This window comes from Mastigoproctus giganteus, chromosome 3 (genome assembly GCF_048544385.1).
Source record: "Mastigoproctus giganteus isolate SK-2022 chromosome 3, ASM4854438v1, whole genome shotgun sequence".
Lineage (NCBI taxonomy): Eukaryota > Metazoa > Arthropoda > Arachnida > Uropygi > Thelyphonidae > Mastigoproctus > Mastigoproctus giganteus.
Genome location: NC_143577.1, coordinates 69,902,457 through 69,926,090, shown reverse-complemented (window position 1 = coordinate 69,926,090; position 23,634 = coordinate 69,902,457). Strand labels below are relative to the sequence as shown.

At 38.6% G+C, this 23,634-nt stretch overlaps 1 protein-coding gene across 1 annotated transcript in view; it reads right to left on the bottom strand.

Moving 5' to 3' along the window:
• The window catches only part of LOC150088067 (putative aarF domain-containing protein kinase 2), a 105,686-nt gene extending 89,434 nt beyond the window's left edge, over window positions 1–16,252 (bottom strand). The window contains exons 1-2 of the mRNA XM_090369320.1: window positions 16,216–16,252; window positions 14,774–15,337 (exon numbers count right to left, since the gene is read on the bottom strand). Coding sequence (XP_090225446.1) covers window positions 14,774–15,337; window positions 16,216–16,219 — 568 coding nt within the window. The 5' untranslated portion in view covers window positions 16,220–16,252. The remainder of the gene's footprint in view (window positions 1–14,773; window positions 15,338–16,215) is intronic.
• Between the last annotated feature and the right edge of the window lie 7,382 nt (window positions 16,253–23,634).

The following is a 23,634-nucleotide window of genomic DNA, read 5'->3' as shown; positions in this document are numbered from 1 at the left end:
TTCAAAAATACACGGTATAATTTCAGGAATGAGTTCCTCATATGTAGACAATAAAAATATTTTATATCAACATAGTTCCGGAAATGCTTGGTTCCCGAGTTATTAACCGAAATGTCTTATCTCCCGCAGGTGATTTCCTTCATCACAAGGTACTGACAGAATCTGGTGGTTTTCCATTCCGACCATGTACTCAAATCGGGAGCAATCGGGTATGCACTTTATGTACGGTTTTGGCGGACAGCAATGCTCTGGAGGCTCGTCATTTGTACCATGAAAAGTTCCCAGAACAAAGATGTCCAGACAGGAAAACGTTTGAATGTATCCATTGCCACCTTTGTGAACATGGGACCCTTACACCTCATGCTGCCGACAGAGGATGACCAAGATCTACGACTCCTGAAGTAGAAGAGGAGATTTTGGATGTTGTGCATGCCACTCCCGGAATCAGCGCGCACAGAATAGCAATGCAACTGGCTGTTCAACGTTCAACTATTTGGATCTGGAGAGTGTTGCGAGAACACCAACTGTATCCTTACCATCTACAATGAGTACAGGCCTTGTCACCAGCAGATTACCCTGTGCGAGTAATGTTATGCCAGTGGTATTCAGGCAGAAGGTGGACATTTTGAACAATTACTATAAGGTGATGTGAACAGTTAAGTGTCATTTACAGACCTTCAAAACTAACTCAGAAACCAAGCATTTCTGGAACTATGTTGATATAAAATATTTTTATTGTCTACATGTGAGGAACTCATTCCTGAAGTTATGCCATGTATTTTTGAGACACCCTGTATATATGTCAAAAACATATTACAAGTATAGTACAGTACATGCTATTTGATTATTTATATTTTTTTTTAATAAAAGTTCCTATACTTTCTCAATTGTAAAACAATGCTTACCTCAGAGTAAGGCAAACTAGGTCTTCAAGACCCACATGTTTTTAACAATGTTGTGCTCCTTGTATACTTGGTCAACATAACTGAAATTCACAATACCTTTCAACAAAAGTGTTTTCTTTGATTTCTCCACTATATGCAGGATAAAATTACGCTTATTCTTAATAATTATTATGTATATACATTCTGAAAAACAAGAATTTAAAATTAGTAGCATCTTTTGTGTACAATTATTGAAGACTATGTTTTATGGCAGTACATCCAATTGTTACACTTCATGGCTTTGTGTCGTGGAAAAGCCTGGCATCCAAATTTTGATGCATGCAGGATTTTCAATTGGTATTTTGCTCACCATAAGTTAAGATAAGGGAGATAACACTTGAAACTCTCAAATAAGGGAGATGATAAAAAATATATATATATATCTAAAGAGCTGCAGAGAAATTTATTTTAAAAAATTTAAAATATGTTTTAACATAAAAATATGCATTTTTCAGAGTTGTGTTCCTAATAGATTGAAAACAAAGGTAGCATTAAATTCATTTTTACGCTTATACATGGGATTACTTTTTCCCAAGTGTGCATGTGATCTCAAAAAATACCGATGCCACTGATTTCAGGTTATACCACAGCTGGTCATGGAAGGGGCTTCAAAATTTCAGCAATTTCATGCTCTTTGTTCCACACAACGAAAACCCCTAATACCTTGCAACAAAAGTGTTTTCTTTGATTTTTCCACTAAAGAAATTCCAGAAATTTCTGTTAGTTATTGCACTATTGCTGTTTTTAATATTCTGATGTCAATGTTTGCTCAGATCATGTCAGTGAAATTATTTTTATAGGGATGAAATCCTTTATTCCACACTGCACCTTAAAATCTACTCCTTTATCTAAACCTTGGTTTTCCAATAAATGTGCTAAAGCTGTTCAATATAAGAATGTTGTATAATGCAACTGGCTTGCATCCAAATCACCAAGTTCATTTTCTGCCTACACCAAAGCTCACAACAGTTTTAAACCAATTATTAATCAGTCCACTCTAGATTTGGAACAGGCTAAGAGTAGAAAATTTACTTAATGTCCATATAGGAATCAAGCATTCTGGCTTTTGCCAAAGGTACTGGCTGCAGTATTTGCCCTTCTTTACTCCCACATCTCTTAAAAAATGATGGTTCTACTGCCATATCAGCTAAGAAGAAAGCCGGCCTGATTCCATCCTACTTTTCTTCTAACTCTATATTAATGATCTTGATAACCATCTTATAATATAATGTACTTCACAGTACATTCCATTATATGTCTCCTGCAGTCTTCCGTCAAAAGGATATCAGAAGAATTTTGAAAAGTTTGAGGCAAAGAAACCACCAGGTCCCAATAGTATTTCTCTACTTGTTTTCAAACCCTGTGCTCCTGACTTACTCCTGCTCTTGTTGCCATTTTTACACTTTCTATTCCAGTGGTGTTTTTCCTTCTGCTTGGAAATTTCCTCATATCCAGCCAGTTCCTAAAAAGGGTGACAAATCCCTCCTATCTAATAATTGTTCCATTGCACTTACTTCTACTCTTTCTAAAGTAATGGAGAAATCCATTAACTGCCAACTCCTAAACTATCTAGAAACCTTCCAGTAGATCAATGATTAACAGAATGGATTCCATCAGTGTCAATCCACTGGTGATATACTGGCTTATGTTACCCATCTATGAACAAATTCATTGAAAAGTTTCATGAAACTCAAGTAGCTGCTCTTGACATTTCAATGGCTTTTGTTCATGTTTGGAATAAAGGTCTTCTAAATAAGACCTTTATTCCAAACATCTTATGATTTTCCAACTGTTTTTTATAATTGGGTATCCAGTTTTCTCCCTGATCACTCACTGTGAGTGATGGTAGACAGCTCTCTGTCTTCTGACCTCTCCACTAATGCTAGTGTTCCCACAGTTCAGTTCTTAATTCGACTGTTTTCCTCTTGTATATTAATGACCTTCTTCCACTGATTGAAAATCCTATCCAGGTTTTTGCTGAAGATAGCACATTGCATTCCACTTTCCAGTTTGAGAAACTTGCTGCACAAAGAGAGTCAGCTTCTCAAATATACACCACCCAATTCTTTAAATGGCGATATCCATGAAATTCTCAGTGGGACAAAGATAACTTAGTTAATTTCAATCCTTTTAAAACTCAGTCCTGTCTTACATCTCACAAAAAGGATTCTTCTGCTCTTATGCTTATCTTCAACGATTTCTAGACAAGGTTACATATCTCTATTTGGGATTACACTGACTTCTACTCTCTCTCTTGGAAAAAGCACATTACAAATATTGCTTTTTCCACATCTAAAAAAACTGAGTTTTCACTTTTTTTCTCTCAGTGTTATTGTTCTTATAAACAACTATTCACTCATGAGGGTCATTCCATGTCAAGTGGCCTAGGGGTCCCTGCTTGACCATCTTCAATTTTGTTGAAACTTGTGTGAATGTTTAAACAGGTTTCAAATGAAGCTGTGCAAAATTTCAGATCAAAATATAGTAAGCTTGAAGCACCAGCACCTTTTTTGTGGAGATCACTTGTGTTATGTGGAATAAATCTCAAAAAATTTTCAAAGTTTTAAGTGTTACTGTTGCACAACGGTGAGAGGTAGTGCTCTGAAGCTTGTTATACCTAGTAACTTTTGGCAGAGAATGCAAAACTTTTGGTGTCCAGGCTCAAAAACCTTCACATTTTTTACAATGCGGCCTAAAACTGTCTAAAAATTTGTTGCGACAAATTTAAGGAAGACTTTTGAAAGTCATAACTTTGAAATAAAAACCTTTGGTACCTTCTTCTTTGTAAATTCCACTTATCAACTGCATGAATTCAGCCTAACTAAATATCAGCTCTTACAATTGTTTTCTGGCTGAGATATTTTCCTTCGAAGATTGACTCAAAATTTGAAGTCAAATTTGACCTATCTTAAGGGGCAAATATCTTAATGTGGGACACCCTCAATTCTCTCGTTTTTGCCACCGCTGTAGAGAGCAGAGTTTCAGCTACAAGGATCATGGTTTATCTGTTTTGTGTGAATTTACTGCAGATTAGCTTGTACTTACTATAGGCATTGGTGCCCTCTGATAATTTATAATCATCTCATACATTTATTTTCTCTACCACTAGTCTCACTGTTCATTAGACATCCATTTAGGTCTAAATCTTGAATACCTCTTTGTTGTATATAAAATTTTAGCTTAATAACACCTATGATTATTTCCCCAAATGCTTCCCCTTTAGAATTTGCAGTTGGATCTACTGAAAAGAATTTAAAACCTGCCTAAGACCACTGTCACCCTTAAAAAAAAAGAAGCAAAATTCTTTTCCCTTTACCGTTGACACTAATTATACCTTTAAAAAAAAAATCTCACATTAATTGATTATGATCACTGCCACCTAGTGGTTCCTTTATCTGAAGATTCTTAATGCATGAAGAATCACTGCTGATAATCACATCAACAGTACTACTCTCTTCTTACCTCTTTAACATGCTGGTGTAGAAAACAGTCAGTTAATAAATCCAGAAAGGTTTTGCTACACGATAGCCAAACTTTTCTGGATTTATTAGATTAATGTTAGCTACCAAAACCACAAGTTCCAGTCAATATCTGGAAAATTAAAATCCTGATTATAAGATATTCTGATTAAGTGGCACATTCTATTTAGCTATATAGTTGTTTCTTATACCCATCCTAGTCATTTGGTCTAAACATATTCCTTCGTTTTCCCAGTGCTTATATCACACCAAACTGACTCAATAATACACTGGCAGCCCATGTCATTTACTTCAATAATACACTGGCAGTCCATGTCATTTACTTCAATAATACACTGGCAGCCCATGTCATTTACTTCAACAGTAGTACTGTTGAAGTAAATGACAGATTTTATTGTAGTTTTTAACTAAGAGCACAATGTTTCCCTTCCCCTGTCTGTCCATTTTGTACATAATATGTACACAATGATGTCTGCAAATTCTCCTCAGATACGATAGGAGGGAGTACATGCCGAGAGCCTTTTCAATCAATTATGCCCCGGAGAGAATGTGCGAAGCTCATAGGGGAGAATTTTTCTCAGCATAGTCTGTGCTTATTAACAGGAGAGTTTTTAGAGAGGTGGGATACACTTAAATAGAAAGGTTGCCAGAATATTTGCTGATGCCATTACAGCAGTAATAGGCAGGTTAGAAAACTGCTAGCTTTGGGGGGGGGGGGGATACACAGATAATGCATTAACTAGAGCTGCGGGCAGAGGAGAAAGTGATTCTTGCACTGCTTCTATTGGAACATGCAGCAGCCTGGAAAACAAGTTGCTGGGAATTTCAACCCTGCTGTTGGGTCATCATGGAATAAGTTAAAACATGGGCTGTATTAGGGTAACTGAGAGTAAGAACAGACATGTATACTAATGCTAGGAGCACTGTAAACAAATTTGATGAATTTGAAGTACCGATTAAGTCATCGGATGCAGACATTGTGGGGATATTGCAGACATGGGGTTGCTCAGACATAAGCAATGCTGAATTTGAATATGGGGAGTACAATGTATATAGGAAGGACAGCCATGACAAGAAGGGGGGGTTATACTCTTAGCTAAGCATAACAGACATTGTGGGGATATTGGAGACATGGGATCACTCGGACTTAAGTGATGCTGAATTTTAATATGGGAAGTTGGTTGGTTGTTTTAGGATTTTATGGTGCATTAACGTCTAAGGCTATAATGCACCAAGTCAACTATATGGGGGAGTACAATGTATACAGGCAGGACAGACAGGACAGGTGGAGGGGGGGGATTACATTCTTAGCTAAGAAGCATATTAAATCTGAAGCAGTGTATACAGTCGATATGAGTGGCCAATGGACAGTACAATGTACAGTCAATTTAGTAGGACATAAGCAATGGGAAAACAAAAATGAGAATAGGAGTGTGCTATATGCCTAATGACTGTGATGAGTATACCAAAATAACTATACAGAGAAATAGAGTGGGGCAGTAAATCAGAATGTCTTATAATGGGCGATTTTAACTTTCCAGATGTCGACTCAAATTTGTGGGTTGATCATTTAAACATTAGCAAGACTTTTGTGGATTTACTAGATGAAAGTTTTCTACAGCATGTTAGAGAGGCAACAAAAGGAAGCAGTACTCTTGATCTGGTTACAGCAATGATTCTTCATGCATTAAGAACCTGCAGGTAAAAGACCCACCAGGTGGCACTGATCACAGTGTACTGATGTAGAATTTACTTAAAAACATAACTACTCTCAAGAGTAAAGCCTTTGCTTTTGTAAGGGTGATTACAATGGTCTCAGGCAGTTTTTAAATTCTATGCAGTAAGACTAACTAATAATGTTACAAACAGTAAATTCTAAATGGGAAGCACTCAGGGAAATAATCATAGAAGCTAGTGAGCTTTTCATACATCCTAAAAAATAAAGTTCAAGGCTTATAACAAAATGGATGTCAGTTGAGCTGATGAGACTTGTGGCAGAGAACGAAAATGCATGGCATGCATATAAATTGTCAGGTGATACAGAAGCTTATCGTAGATATGAACTAGTCTGTAATCAATTTTAAAAGGAAGTTAAGCATGCTAAAACAGATTACGACATGTCTCTGGCTAAGATAACCTGCAATGACTTCTTTACTTATATTAACAGTAGAAAGGAGGAGTTGCATAACATTGGTCAACTTGTTGTTGATAGTTTAAAGGTTGATGATCCTGGTAAGGTTGCTGACAAACTGAATAGATATTTTGCATCTATATTCACACATGATGAATTCCTTAGGGAAGAGGATGCCAAAGTTTATCAAGATCTAACAGTAAGCTAAATGATTTTGTGATATCTGAGAAGAAAGTGGAAGAGAAATTGTAAAATCAAAATAAAAAAGGTGTCTGGGGTGGATGGGATCTATTCTATTATTTGTAAGAGCGGCAGTAAAGGAGGTTAGCAAACACTTAGCCATAATTTCTGAGCACCTTTGTATTCAGGGGAGATCCCTGTGGACTGGAGATGTGTGAATGTATCCACAATTCACAAAGAGGAATCAAAAGGTAACATGAGCAATTACAGACCTGTTAGTTTAATTTCTGTTCCAGGGAACAGAATACAGTCATGGTTAAAGAAGTAATGCTGGACCACCTACACAGGAATGCAATTATACTGCAGTCATCTATCCATGCAGACAGCATGAATATGTTAAGGAGAGAGCTGGTCTATCCAATCTGACTTGATACAATGATGGAATAAAAAAAGGAACTGGATGCAAAAAATAATTTTTATATTATATACTTGGATTTCGGGAAGGCTTTGACACTACTGCACATAAAATGCTGCACAAATTGAAACAACGTGGCATTAAGATGCAAGTTACTGCTATGGATAAAGGGATGGTTGAAAGGGAGAAGACAGTGGTTATCAATGGGCACTGCTCTTCATGGACTAATGGTATTAGTGGAGTCCACCAGGGTTCAGTGTTAGGCCCATTGTCATTTTCTATATTTATTAATGACATTGATGAGGATATAGCAAGATTAATGTCTAAGTCTGCAGATGTTACAAAGGTTGGAAGTGTGGTCAATGACAGTAATCAAGGTAAGCTACTGTAGCAAGATCTATAAAAATTAGGCTGATAATCTTAGAAATAGTAGTTGAAGTTCAACTTTGAAAATGCAACGAATAGCAGTAATTCAAAATAACATACAGACTATTATAAAAGCTACTAGGGTTTACATACAAGTTAAGAAATACTGTTCAAGTATCTCTTAGAACACTGTTCAAATTCTGTTTCATTTTCTGCTACACAGAGCATGGTACCCAGAACAGTGGAAAATGAAAGAGACCTGGGGATAACTGTGCAGTCAAATAAGAAGCTCTAGAAGCAATGCAGACAGGCTGCAAGGTAAGCTCATGGGGTATTGTCAATGATACACGAGAACTTTACTAGCAGAGATAAGGAGGTGATTATCCCTTTGTACAAGGCCATAGTTAGTCTACAACTTGAGTACTTCATACAGGTCTGTTGTTATTTGGTTTTTAGGAGCATTAGCAACTAAGGCCATATTGCTCCGGGGATATGCGGTGGTCATTCCCTGACTTTTCTGCATCCTCTGTATTTGGTGGTCACGGGCTTGAACCCCGGTCTAATCAAGAAGCGTGTGCTATGCACTGCTGCTCCTGCCCACCTGGCTACAGAGATGCCGATACAGGTCTGGAGGCCTCATTCTAGGAAGGATCAACACCTTCTGGAATGCATGCAGAGAAATGCAATAAGATTGCTGAAGGGAACAAATGGGTGCTCTAACCAAGAAAGGCTTCAGTCTGCAGATAGCAGCATTGGGAGACTAGGCACCTACAAGGAGATATGATTGAGATGTTTAAGGCCTTATCTTGATTGAGTAAGCTCAATGTTGGTGGCATTCTTGCTCTTGCTTAGATTACACACATGAGGGGGCATAAACTGAAACTGAAGAAGTATGGTTGCAAGCTATACATACAGAAGTTTGCCTTCAGCCAATAGGTGGTTGATCGCTGGAACAAACTTTCATCTTTTGTTAAGGAAGTGGGTAGTTTGAATAAATTCATGGAAAAACTAGACAAATTCTTGGAGGGGATGGATGGGTGAGGTGTGGGTAATTTTTTTTTTTACTGATACTCTGTAAGCTTGCTTTCTTGCATCATTTGCCACTACTAATACTAACATATTCATTGTATTCAAATTCCACATCTTAGATGTCTGAGTGGCACCAAGTTTCCAATATCCCTGCAATGTCCACATATTTGATGACAACTAGTACTTCAATTTCATCAAATTTATTTACTATATTCCTACCACTGGTGTATTTCAAGTATATGTGAGCTAGTTTTTCCTCTTATTAATCATTACACACCCCATTTATATGAATGACTCATGAAGATCCCTAGCACACACCTTGTCTTCCACGCTGCTGCATGTCCTAATAGTAGTAGCACAAGAAACAATTTTGCCTCTGCTTACAGAGGGAAAACTATTTCTTGCATTCTTACACTGTGTATCTCCCCTAAACTAGCAGTTTTTCAACCCACCTAACACTGCCCGGTATCTGCATGGTAGCCTAACTGAAATGTTCAAGGCTCTAAAAGCATTAAGTAAACTAAATGTTGATGCATAATTACTCTTTCTCGGACACAGATTTAAATGGAAAACAGATGGTTGCAGAATATACCAAAATGGATGACAGGTGAGGTTAACAGTTTAATTAAACATTAAGCATAAACTTGGGACAGTTGCTGACAATCATGTGATTCCAATTTGTATGAGCATTATAAGAGAATACATAACAAAATTAATGCCGAGGTGAGGCAGGTGAGAACAGAGAATACTAACATCTAGAGCCAAAAACAGAGATGGACAGTTCTTCTTAGAGGAGTTGATCAGGTACGTCTCAACAACATAATAGTAGTAGCACAAGAAACAATTTTGCTTCTGCTTACATTATTCATGCATTAAGAATTTGCAGATAAAGGAACCACTAGGTGACAGTGATCCCAGTGTACTGATGTGGGATTTACTTAAAGATGTAACTACCATCAAGGGTAAAGGGAAGGGTTTTTGTTTTCGTAAAGGTGACTACAGTGGTTTCAGACAATTTTAAATTCTATACAGTGGGATCAACTGATGATGTTACCAACGGTGAATTCTAAATGAGAAGCCTTCGGGGGACTTAACCTTGGAGGCTACTAGGCTTTTCATACCAACTAAGAAATACTATTCAAGGTTCAGCCCTAAATGGATGTCGGATGAATTAATGAGGCTTGTGGCAGAGAAGAAAAATGCATGGGATACATATAAATTATCAGGCGACACAGAAGACTATGGCAGATATAAGCTATTCTGTAATGAAGTCACAAAGGTGGTTAGGCAGGCAAGGGTAGATTACAAGAAATCTTTGCAAAGGACACAAAGAAAAACAGCAAAGAGTTCTTTACTTATGTAAACTTTAGAAGGAAGGGAATGAATCAGATTGGTCCACTTAACATAGATGGTTCGACTATTGATAATCCTGCTTGCTCAAGCAGCTGATAAACCGAATGAGTATTTTGCATCTACATTCACACGAGGAGTTATTCAAGGAGGAGAATGCCAGACATTTATCAAACTCTAACAGAGAACTAATTGATTTTTTAATAACTGAGAGCAAAGTGGAGGGAAAATTGTTGAAATTAAACATAAAAAAAAAAGCACCTGGGGCAGATGGAATCTATCCAGTTATAATGAAGGAGGCAGCAAGGGAAGTAAGCAAACCCTTAGGCATAATTATGAGAGCATCCTTAGAGTGAGGGAAGGTCCCCATGGATTGGAGATGTGTAAATGTATCCCCAATTCACAAAGGGAGTTCAAAGGGTCACACAAATAATTATAGATCTGTTAGTTTAACTTCTGTTCTGGGGAAAATAATGGAGTCACAGTTAAAGAGGTGATACCGGATCACCAAGACAAGACAGCAGTAATAGTTCAGACACAGCATGGTTTGTTAAGGGGAAGCCTTGTCTGACCAATTTGATGGAATACTACAATGTGATCACAAAGGAACTGGATGCAAAAAATAACTTTGATATCAAATACTTGGATTTCAGGAAAGTTTTTGATACTGTTGCACATTAGCATTAGTATTAGCAGAGGCATATGATGCAAGAAAGCAAGCTTATGCAGCATCAGCCAAAAAAAAAAAAAAACACCACTCCCATTTCACCCCTCCATTCGTTCAAAATACCTGTCCAGCTGAGCCTTAAATTTGTTTAGGCTATCAACCTCAACAACAAGTGATGGAAGTGTTCCACCAACCAACTACCCGCTGGCTAAAGGCAAATTTCCGCACATCTATCCTACATCTGTCTTTCCTCAATTTGAATTTATGCTCTCTCAGGTGATTATTCTGAGCAAGAGGTGGAATCCTATCGGCATTGAGCATGCTAAACCAATTAGGGCCTTATCTATCAGATCACCTCGTGGGTGCCTAGTCTCCAGACTCTGTAATTTGCAAAACTTAAGCCTTTCTTTGTAAGAGCAACCCTTTGTTCCATTCACTAATCTTGTTGCCCTTCTCTGTACTAGTTCCAGCAGCTCTACATCCTTCTTGAAATGAGGCCTGCAGACCTGTATACAGTACACAAGGTGCGGCCAAAATGGAAGACTGCTGTACAAATTGGGGTGGTATGGCATTGAGGGCAAGTTACTGCAGTGGATAAAGGGATGGTTGAGTGGGGAATGGGAGAGTGGTAATAAATGGACACTACTCTACATGAACTAATGTTATTAGCGGAGTACCCCAGGGTTCGGTGCTGGCCCATTGTTGTTTTGTGTATTTATCAGTGATATTGATCAAAGTATATCAGGCTTAATGTCCAAGTTTGTAGATGACACAAAGGTTGGCAGGGTTGTTAATGACAGTAAAGACAGTATGCTACTGCAACAGGATCTAGAAAAGTTAGGCAGATGGGCTGGGAAGTGGCAACTAAAGTTTAACATTGACAAATTGCAAAGTACTCCATATAGGTAGCAGTAAACCAAGAGAAACGTGCCATCTGTGTGATACTACACCCAGGGAGGTGGAGAATGAAAAAGACCTGGGGGTAATTGTGCAGTCAGATATGAAGTTCTCTGAACAGTGCAGACGGGCTGCCAGAGCAGGTAATGGAGTTTTGTCAATGATATATAGGAATTTTGCTAGCAGAGACAAGGAGGTGATTATCCCTTTGTATAAGGCAATGATCAGGCCACACCTTGAGTACTGAATACAGGTCTGGAGAACTCATTCTAAGAAGGATGTAGAGTTGCTAGAACGAGTACAAAGAAGGGCAACAAGATTGGTGAGAGGAACAAAAGGGTGCACTTATGAAGAAAGGCTTAAGTTCTGCAAGTTGCAGCATCTGGAGACTAGGTACCTGCAAGGCAATCTGATCAAGGTGTATAAGTCCTTGAATGTGGTTTGAGAAGGCTCAATGCTGACGGCATACCTCCACTTGCTCAGAGAGAGCCTGAGGGAGAATAGATTCAAATTGAGGAAAGACAGTTGTAGAATAGACGTGCGGAAGTTTGCCTTTAGCCAGCGAGTAGTTGATTGCTGTAACAGACTTCCATCTGTTGTTGTGGAAGTTGATAAGGCTGAACTAGACAAACATTTGGAATGACCGGATAAGCTTGCTTTCTTGCATCATATGCCTCAACTAATGCTAAGTGTTTGCTTTAGCCTACTGTGGTTAAAGGAATGCAAAGCTCCAAGGGAGGACAGTATGTATTCAGTTATAATTAAAAAGGCTACATGTGAGTGTATCTAATCATTGGAAATGTTAATGACAGTGTTATTAGTTTCTGGAATTAATCCAATGATGCTTAATAGCACTTCTCTTGAACTGGAAAGCACTAATAACTTCCTAATCCACAGATGTAGTGCTATAAAGAAGTGGGTAACTATATGCTAGTGAATGTGACTTTTGTAGTAGTAAAAAGTCATAGAATCTATGGTTGAGGATACCATTCAGGGCTATATCTTGACGAGAATGGTAACTTAAATAGATCCCAGCATGGCTTTATAAATTGGAGATCATGCCTGGCTAATCTTGTAAATTACCATGATGAAGTCATTAAACTGTTAGATGTTGGTAAAAAATTTTTACATTATACATCTAGACTTCAGTTAAGGTTTTGATACCACCACTTTGCTAATTGAAGGCATGAAGTGGTGAAACCCATGTTTTATCTCCAGAGCATAGTTCCAACAACCCCATCTTCCATGGCGCACGGGTGCATAAGTACACGTGCCTTGAGTGACCAGGGTTCAAGCCCGTTACTGCTGAATATGGTGTTGTTTCTTATATTCTGTCTATCTTGTGAACTCCTCTGACCGTTTCGTCATCCCGGAGTATAAACAGAAAATTTATTTATTTATTTATTATTATTCTGCATCATGTCATTTGTTGTAATGATGGGCATCACGGCAAAATCCAATATTCCTTATAGGAAAATACTCTGTCTTCTCTCTTTTAGCCAGCCTGTGACCTAGCATTAGATCTTATCAGTAACTTGTTCCAGTTTATATAGAAGCTTTCCATGAGTGTTGTTGTTATTTGGTTTTCAGGAGCATTAGCAACTAAGGCCATATTGTTCCAGGAATATGTGGTGGTCATTCCCTGACCTTTCTGCATCCTCCGTATTTGGTGGTCACAGGCTCGAACCACGGTCTAATTAAGAAGTGTGTGCCACGTACTGCTGCTGCTGCCCACCTGGCTATGGAGGTGCCTACCCTGGATATGCCAAGCCCATACTCACCAGATATGAGCCCCTGGGGTAAAATACACCTCAATCACATCACATCGCTGGTGTCTATTCTCCAGACATTGCAATTTGCAGTACTAAAGCCTTTTTTCGTAAGAGCAACCCTTTATGCCATTCACCAATCTCGTTGCCCTTCTCTGTACTCCTTCCAGCAGCTCTACATCCTTCTTAAAATGAGGCCTCCCAACCTGTATACAGTACTCAAGGTGTGGCCTGACCATTGCCTTATACAAGGGGATAATCACCTCCTTACCCCTGCAAGAAAAATTCCTGTATATCATTCGCAAGACACCGTGAGCTACTCTTGCAGACTGTCTGCCATGATCAGAAAAATTGATATCTGACTGCATAATTACCCCCAGGTCTTTAATCATTCTCTACCACCCTGAGTGTAGAACCACACACTTGATATGTTACTCTGGGGTTACTGCTACCTATATGCAGTACCTTACATTTATCAATGTTAAATTTCAGTTGCCACCTCTCAGCCCATCTGCTCAACTTTTCTAGACCCTGTTTCAGTAGCATACAGTATTTATTCTCATTAAAAACCCCCACCAACCTTTGTATCGTCTGCAAACTTGGACATTTAAGCCTGATATACCTTCATCAATATCATTAATAAATACAGAAAACAACAACAGGCCCAACACCAAACACTGGGGGACTCCACTAATAACATTAGCTCACAAAGAGCAGTGTCCACTGATTACCACTCTCTCTCTTCTCCCACATCCCTTTATCCATAGCAGCAACTTGCCCTTAATGCTATACTGCTCCAATGTGTACAGTGGTCTTCCACGTGCAACAGTATCAAAAGTTTTCCTAAAATGCAAGTATATGATATTAAAATTATTTTTTGCATCCAGTTCCTTTGGAACCACATCATAGTATCCAATCAAATTGGTTAGACAAGACTTCCCCTTAACAAACCCATGCTGTCTGAACTATAATTGCAGTCTTGTCTAGATGATCCTGCAGTGCTTCTTTAATAGTGCCTCCATTAATTTCCCTGGAACAGAAGTTAAACTAACAAGTCTGTAATTACTTGCATCACCTTTTGATCCTGCTTTGTGAATTGGGATTACATTTGCACATCTCCAGTGCATGGGGACCTCCCCTGAGTCCAAGGAAGCTCTCATAATTATGGCTAAGGGTTTGCTTACTTCCTTTGCTGCCTCCTTTAATATAACTGGATAGATCCCGTCCACTCCAGGTGCCTTCCTTATGTTTAACTTCAACAATTTCTCCTCCACTTTGCTCTGTTATTACAAAATCACTTAGCTCTCTGTTAGCATTTGGTAAACTTCTGGCATTCCCCTCCCCAAATAACACCTCATGTGTGGGTATTGCTCACAGATCCTAATGTATTGCTGCTGTGAATTCATTACCTTGCTGCTTTCTTTATATCTGTGTATTTAGCTGAAGTGCACATCTGACCATTATATTATACTGCAGTATAATAGATATTGACTCAAGATAAAAACAATTAACTTATAGTAAAAAATAAAGGTAAAAAATTAAATACCTTTGACTGGCTTCTTAAAACCCTTCCTTTTGTTATTTGCTGATAATGTACTTTTCATAGATTCATCACACTGTATATATGCTCTGTACACCTGGGCCACACATCCTGATCCAACCGGTGTTTTATCAAAACAAATAAACACTTCATGCCACAGGTCACCATATGACTGTGTCATAATTTTAGCAGTTTCTGCCCAAGAGTGGGGTTTTATATTATGCTGGAGAACTGATAAGTTTTCACATATCTCTGCTGTAAACAAATCTCTTCGAGTACTAGCCCATTGTCCAAGTTTAATTAATACTGGTCCACTCAGCTGCAAGGAATTTATAAAAAGCTTCCACCACCATTTCTTTATCTTTATGTTTATTAAAGTAAATGGGTAAAGCAATAACGGTGGAAGAAACAAGATAATAATTTCTATACATCGAATCAAGAGTAGTACTGAATCACAGCATACCCTTTTACACAGACTGTTAATGTTTTTCAATAAAGATATTATAGTCACTGAGCGTCTTTCTCTTTTTGGGATTAGATTTTCAACAGGGGCAATGCCATGACTACCAGCTGCAACACAGTGTATAAAATTATAAAGAGGAAAGCAAATAATTTTTTTATGATAGCAGGAAATATTTTTTGACTGTTTTTTAATATTAAAAAATATTACTTGCTGTATTAAAACAAACTTTCTGCATGTCCTAAACATAGTGATATTTCTTAAATATGCTTACTAATATATTTTAAACTACTGGTACTACTGACTAATCTGCAAATTCAGTGTACATGCATATGAATTACCATTATGCGCCTAAATTACAATTTAGAGTTATTTTATGTTTCTAAAATTGTTTCATCACATTGTTAAAAATTATTTACAGGTGACAAGTTTACAAATCTAGTTACATTAAACTTTACTGATAATAACATTTTGTGATATACATTCCCAATTAGTAAAAAAAAAAAAGAAAAAAGGTGGAATCTTTTATAGAAAATACACATCTATTTGGAACTGGAACCTTTTATAAATAATAATAAATAAATAATATTCATAAAGATCTTGAAAAGATAAGGACAACAATTAACTTAATGGGAACTCAAACAAATTATAAATCATAGACAGGTGCTCATCAAAACGCCCAATTTTAAATCAAGGGTTTAAAATACTTCGTTCATGAAAACTTCAGTCTCCACCTTTACAAAGTCGAATGTATTGATCTGTGTCGCGTCAAGCGTGTTATGGACATTTGCATTACGGTCATATTACTCTGTGATTTCCGTTAGACATTTGAATTCAGATTAATTAAGCCTTATTTTAAAATTCGAGTTTTATTCTTTCAGCATAATTTAACGTATAAATGCAACCATCCCTTTATCCATAGTAATTATAATGTAAAGTGTTGCAATATATTCACAAAAAAAAGGGAGAGAGTACTCATTTGAAGTACTCATGAAAGTCACTTCCTCGTGGGTTAAACAGTAAGATACCTAGTATCACAGAGTAATATTACTACTCTGTGCCTAGTGTTGTGGACTACATGCTAGCGATAAGCACAATCAGTGGCGAATTAAGGATAGTTAGAATCCCTAAGCAAATTATATTTGGGGACCCCCAAAAAATAATAATAAAAAAAAGAATAAAAAATAAATAAAAGTTAGGTTTGCCACCTAATTTTAACGAAATTTTGTACTTTTGAATTTTTTGCTTAAATTTTCGCTTAAAGTAACCAAGATTATTATGATGTTTACTGAAAACATTAATCTATTTTAGAACACTATAGGAAAATGTCTAGGCTTGGGAGGCCCCAAAGCCTGGGGCCCCAGGCACGTGCCTCATTGCCTTAATGGGTAATCCGCCACTGAGCACAATCGAATGAATTATTCGATTGTTTGAATAATCGATTAAGATCTCTTGATCATGCCCATGTTTTAGTACTGACTAGCATAATCGAATGATTAGTAACGAGAAATTTCAATAATCGAAATATTTTTTCTAAGTAATTATTTTTATTTAATGATTATATTTAATATAATTTATTATAATCTGCATATTGCACAGATTATCCTGATCAAATCACTTAAAGCAAAATCACCTCAGCTGTGTTGGCTTTAGAATCTATTTAGTTATCCTAAGAAAGGGAGAGTCAGAAGTCGAAGGGAATCACCAAGGAAAAGAAGAATGATGATATCCAGCTCAGAACCCTGGGTGTGCCAAGCCCATACTTACCAGATGTGAGCCCCTGGGGTTATTTTGTGGATGTTTTCTCCTCTGCTTCTTCAGTGTTTGTGGCACTGCATTGGTATCATCACAAACAGTTTGTCAGGTTCGTTCTTTGGTGTTGTTGTGATTATGAAACTGAACACTTGCAGTCGTTCTGGAAGGGATCATTTTTTAGACTTTGTTGGTAATAAATGAACTTTTGACGCTGCACAAGTAAAGTGGTTTTCTTTTTATTTGCGCAGTTTCATTATGTTTTTTTATAAGTAGTTATATAAATTATAAGTCACAATAAAGAGGAGAGACTGTTTCTACAGGGACGGAATACATTTAAATAGAAAGGGTGCGAGAATATTTGCTGATGCTATCGAGGCAGTGTTATGTGGGTCGGAAAACTGCTATCTTGGGTGGATACAAGAACTAATAGATTAACAGTAGCCACTGGCAGAGGTGAAAGTGATTCTTGCACTGCTTCTATTGGAATGAGTAGCAGCCTACGAAACAAGATGCAGGGTACTTCAGAGACTGCTGAGAGTCATTCCTGCAAAAGTAAACACATGGGTTGTGTTAGGGTAGCTAAGAATAGAAACAGGTCCATGTATCCTTGCGTATACACCAATGCTAGGAGTTTGGTAAATAAATTTGAGGTATCGCTCAAAACATCAAAGGCAGATATTGTTGGGATATCAGAGACATGGTGTCACGCAGATATATAAGGAAAGCAGAACTGGAATTTGGCGAGTACAATGTGTACAGGAAGGATAGACAGGACAGGAAGGGAGGAGGTGTTATGTTATTAGTTAAGAAACACATAAAATTCAAGGAATTACACCCAGTCGACATTGCTGGACAGTGCAGTGTCGAGTCAGTTTGGTGTGACATAAGCATTGGGAGATCAAAATTGAGAGTAGGAGTGTGTTATAGGCCTAATGACTCTGAGGAGTATAATAAGAAACTGTACAGGAAAACACAGTGCGCCAGTAAATCAGAGTCTTATAATGGGCGATTTTAATTTCCCAGATATTGACTGTAATTTGTGGGTTAGTCAGTCACACACTAGGAAGGCTTTTGTGAATTTATTGGATGATTGTTTTCTACATCAGCATATTCGGTTGGCAACTAGGGGGAGTAATACTCTTGATCTGATTATTAGTAGTGATTCTTCATGCATTAAGAATCTGCAGATAAAGAAACCACTAGGTGGCAATGATCACAGTGTGCTGAAGTGGGATTTACTCAAAGAGGTAACTACGATCAGGGGTAAAGGGAATGGTTTTTGCTTTCGTAAAGACGACTATGGTGGTCTGAGACAGTATTTAAATTTTATACGGTGGGACCAACTGATGATGTTACCAACAGCAAATTCAAAATGGAAAGCATTCAAAGAATTTATCTTGGAAGCTATTAGGCTTTACATACCAACTAAGAAATATTGTTCAATGTTTAGAGTTAAATGGATGTCAGATGAACTAATGAGATATATTGTAGAGAAGAAAAATGCATGGGATATATATAAATTAATGGGTGACATGGAAGCCTATGAGAGATATAAGCTGGTCTGTAACCAAATCACAAAGGAGATTAGACAGGCAAAGGTAGATTATGAAAAATCTTTGGCAAAGGATACAAAGAAAACCAGCAAAGAGTTCTTTACCTATGTAAACTCGAGAAGGAAGAGGATGAATCAGATTGATCCACTAGATAATGATGGTTCAACTGTTGATGATCCTGCTCAGGTGGCTAACAAACTAAATGAGTATTTTGCATCAACATTCACACATGAGGAGTTATTCAGGGAGCGGAATGCCAGAGGTGAATTAAACTCTGGCTGTGAACTAGATGATTTTGTAATAACTAAGAGAAAAGTGGAGGAGAAATTGTTGAGAATAAACATAAAAAAGGCACCCGGATTGGATGGGATCTATCCAATTATATTAAAGGAGGCAGCGAAGGAAGTAAGCAAACCCCTAGCCATAATTATGAGAGCTTCCTTGGACTCAGGAGAGGTACCCATGTACTGGAGATGTGCAAATCTGACCTCAATTCACAAAGGAGGATCAAATGGCAACACAAGTAATTATAGACCTGGTAGTTTAACTTCTGTTCCAGGAAAATTAATGGAGGCACTCGTTAAGGAAGCACTGCAGGATCGTCTAAACAAGACTTCAATTATTGCTCGGACACCGCATGGTTTTGTTAAGGAAAAGTCTTGCCTGACCAATTTGATTGGATATGCTGATGTGGTCACAAAGGAACTGGATGCAAGGTATAACTTTGATATCATATACAGGGTGTCTCAAAAATATTGGTACAAACGTTTAGGGGAGGTAGGTAACATCTAAAGGAATGTGAATCGCATAGGAAACCATAACCGGAAACGTCACCGTAAGTCGGTACACGGCGCTGTTCATCAGTTCGCGACAGGGAAAATTTCTTGTTTACTCCTTCAAGCAGTAGTCGCGGCACGAAAAGCATGCAGCAATATACGAACTTTGAGCTGGCAGACATGCACCTACTGTATGGATTAGCAAAGGGCAATGGAAGAGCTGCTCAACGAATTTATGGAGAACGCTTCCCAGACAGATATGTACCGGACCACCGTTTGTTTGCGCTTGTGCATCAAAATTTGTGCGATTATGAGTCATTTAGAGGTAACAGGGCTAATGCGAGCAGACCACATTCGACGCGAACTCCCGCCATGGAAGAAAATGTGTTGGATGCCGTCCAGAATAATCCTACTACCAGCACACGTGCTGTTCCCTCTGCCTTAGGAGTGTCTCATTGCAGTATACAGCGTGTCTGGCACGACGATTCCTTATACCCCTTTCATCTCCAAAGGGTTCAGTTACTGCTCCTCCAAGATCATCCTGCACGTGTGGCTTTTGCGCAGTGGTTTCTCCAAGAAACTGTTCAAGACTTGAATTTTCCAGCCTATGTTTTGTTCACGGATGAGGCTTATTTCTCTCGGAAAGGCTTATTCAATCAGCACAATGCTCATGTGTGCGCTTACGACGACTCACACGGCGTGCGCCCCCATGCAGCACAATATCGCTTCGCAATAAATGTGTGGGCAGGTATGGTCGTGACTGTTTAGTCGGCCCATACCTGTTACCATCCGGCATGAAATCCGCTAAATATCGGATTTTCTTGAACAAGTTCTGCCAGGGTTACTTGACGATGTTCCAGCAAATGTGAGACGCAACATTTGGTTTCAACATGACGGGGCGCCTGCCCATTATGGAAGGTGTGTTCGTGACCATTTGAACAGGCGTTTTGGGCGTCGATGGATTGGCCGTGGTGGACCCGTTGCCTGGTCCCCACACTCACCTGATTTATCGGGCCTTGATTTTTTTCTGTGGGGGGCCCTCAAATCTATCGTATATGAATCGCCTGTGGAGACGGAAATGGATCTCTTGGAAAGACTCGTCTGCGCTGCTGCTACTGTCAAAGAAACTCCAGCTGTGATCGACTGTATCCGCCAATCCATGCTGCGCCGGTGTCACGTATGCATCACATCTCATGGTGGAACCTTCGAGTATCTGTTGTAACATCATGAGATGCATCCATCTCGTACTCCATTGTTAATATTATGTCAAATAAATGTTTGCCACTAATTAGTGTCTTGTGTCATTTCTGCTTCTTGTGCCTCTGCTACTACTTTCCCGTGACGTTTCCGGTTATGGGTTCCTATGCGATTCACATTCTTTAGATGTTACCTACCTCCCCTAAACGTTTCTACCAATATTTTTGGGACACCCTGTATTTCGATCTTAGCAAGGCTTTTGATACTGTTGTACATGAAAGACTGCTGAACAGATTGGAGCAGTGTGGCATTGGAGGCAAATTGCTGCTATGGATAAAGGAATGGTTGAGTGGGAGACCACGGAGAATGGAAATCAATGGACATTGCTCATCGTGGACTAATATTATTAGTTGAATCCCTCAAGGTACAGTGTTGGGTCCATTGTTGTTTTCTGTATTTGCAAATGATATTGATGATGGTATATCAAGCTTAATGACCAAGTTTTCACAGGATACGAAGGCTGGCAGGTTTTTGAGTATATTAATGATAGTACACTGTTGCAACAGGATCTAGAAAAGTTGAGCAGATTGGATGAGAGGTGGCAAATGAAGGTTAACATTGAAAAATGTAAAGTACTACATATGGGAAGCAGTAACCCCAGAGTAACGTATCAACTCTGTTGTACTACACTGACAGTTTGTTTGTTTGTTATTTGGTTTTTAGGAGGATTAGCAACTATGGCCATATTGCTCCGGGGATATGCGGTGGTCATTCCCTGACCATGCCGCATCCTCCGTATTTGGTGGTCACGTGCTCGAAACCCGGTCTAATCAAGAAGCGTGTGCTATGCACTGCTGCTCCTGCCCACCTGGCTACGGTGGCGCCCCACACTGACATTTTAGAGACGAAAAGGATCTGGGAGTAATTGTACAGGCACATATGAAATTTTTTCTGAGCAGCTGGTCTGCAAGAGTAGCTCATGGTCTCTTATCAATTATATACAGGAATTTTTCTAGCAGGGATAAGGAGGTGATTATCCCCTTGTGTAAGGGAATGGTCAGGCCACACTTTGAATACTGTATACAGATCTGGAGGCCTAATTTTAAGAAGGATGTAGAGCTGTTGAAACGAGTACAGAAAATGGCAACAAGATTAGTGAATGGAACAAAGGGCTTAAATTTTGTAAATTACAGCGTCTGGAGACTAAGGACCGGCGAGGTGATCTGATAGTGGTGTATAAAGCCTTGAATGGTTTGAGCATGCTCAATGCCGATGGGATTCTTCCTCTTGCTCCGAATAATCACCTGAGAGGGCATAAATTCAAATTCAGGAAAGACATATGTAGGATAGATGTGCGGAAATTTGCGTTTAGCCAGCGGGTAGTTGGTTGGTGGAACAGACTTCCAACCTTTGTTGTTGCAGTTGATAGCCTAAATAAATTTATGGCTGAGCTGGACAGGTATTTGGAACGAACGGAGGGGTGAAATGAGTGAGTTTTTTTTTTTTTTTGGCTGATGCTGCATAAGCTTGCTTTCTTGCATCACATGCCTCTACTAATGCTAATGCTAAACTTGGAACAGTGGTTGAAGATTTTCTTTTGGTCTCTGAATATAATTATGCATTTTTTCACGAAATGGGTCTGGGAAAGTGTTTTCTTTTCCTTATGGCTCTTAAAGTTCTAAATTAGTAGCGCTTAAAGAGCAAGTAATTTAGAACTATTTCAAGTTGCTTTATAAAAACACCTTATATTGTTCTGAAAATTAATATATCTGGAAAATATACCCCTTGCGAGGTGATCTGATTGATCTGATTAAGGCTTTCAAAGGACTGAATAAGTTCAATGTTGTTGACATTCTTCCTCTTGCCCAGACTACACATGTGGGTGGTGGGGGGGTGCAAAAATTCAATTTTCGGAAGAATGGTTGCAAGCCAGATGTGCGGAAGTTTGCCTTCAGCAGTGGGTAGTTGATTGTTGGAACAAACTCCCATCTGTTGTTGCGAATGTAAACGTCGGAAGTTTAACCCCTAGCATTGTCGCTGTTGTGGGTATTGCATCAGATGTCCATGTAATTATTCACTGATTGCAATAAAGATATTATATGAATAAATTTAGGAAGAATTTTGCTCATCATTTGCCGCTTCTAATACTAACTCTCCTTATAGATATTCAGTTTCTGCTGGTTGCATTCCATGAGCACTGTTCTGAATTGGCACCTGTAATTCCGGTCTCATCTAAATCAGTCAAAACAAGAACTACAACTAATCAAATTCAATTCTCTACCCAACTCTAAACCTGTAGATCTAACTTTTCCTCATTAACTGTTCCTTACTTCTGTTGTTATTATTCATTCCATGAGCACTGTTCTGAATTGGCACCTGTAATTCCGGTCTCATCTAAATCAGTCAAAACAAGAACTACAACTAATCAAATTCAATTCGCTACCCAACTCTAAACCTGTAGATCTAACTTTTCCTCATTAACTGTTCCTTACTTCTGTTGTTATTATTGTAATTCGTTTTTAGGAGCATCGGCAACTAAAGCCTGTTGCTCCGTTTATGCTGTCTGTAAATTGCGTGTGTTCTTTGCGTGTGTTCTGTGTGTGTTTATGCTGTCTGTAAATTGCGTGTGTGTTCGTAAGACCCGCGTTTCTGTGTGAAAAATCCATGCTACGCTTGCCTGAGGCTGACTGACTCAGCGACATTATGAAAAAGATCCATAAAAATTCCCCCGGTCAACGACGGGATTTGAACTAAGGTCTTTTCCACCTGGTGTGGGGAGGACGACGATCCAAAAAAATTTACTACCCACGTGGGTTCTACTTCTTCTCACTGGAACAACTTTCCTTCACATGTATTCCGAAAAATTACAATCTACGGAATTTCATATCTCACGTCAAAAGGTATCTTTGTCTTTTCAGCCTTCAACCCATGCACGGTGCTAAGCACTAAGGTTCAAATGACTTCCGCATCTTGGGATTTAATTTTAAAAAAGTCAATCGAACTAGCCATTCATGACAATTAATCATTAAAAGTTGGTTGGCTCTAAAGGGTTTGCAGTTGGTATATTCCCCACATCGGATGGAGAAGACGTGAGATCGAATCCCATTAATGACGCAAGAAAATTTT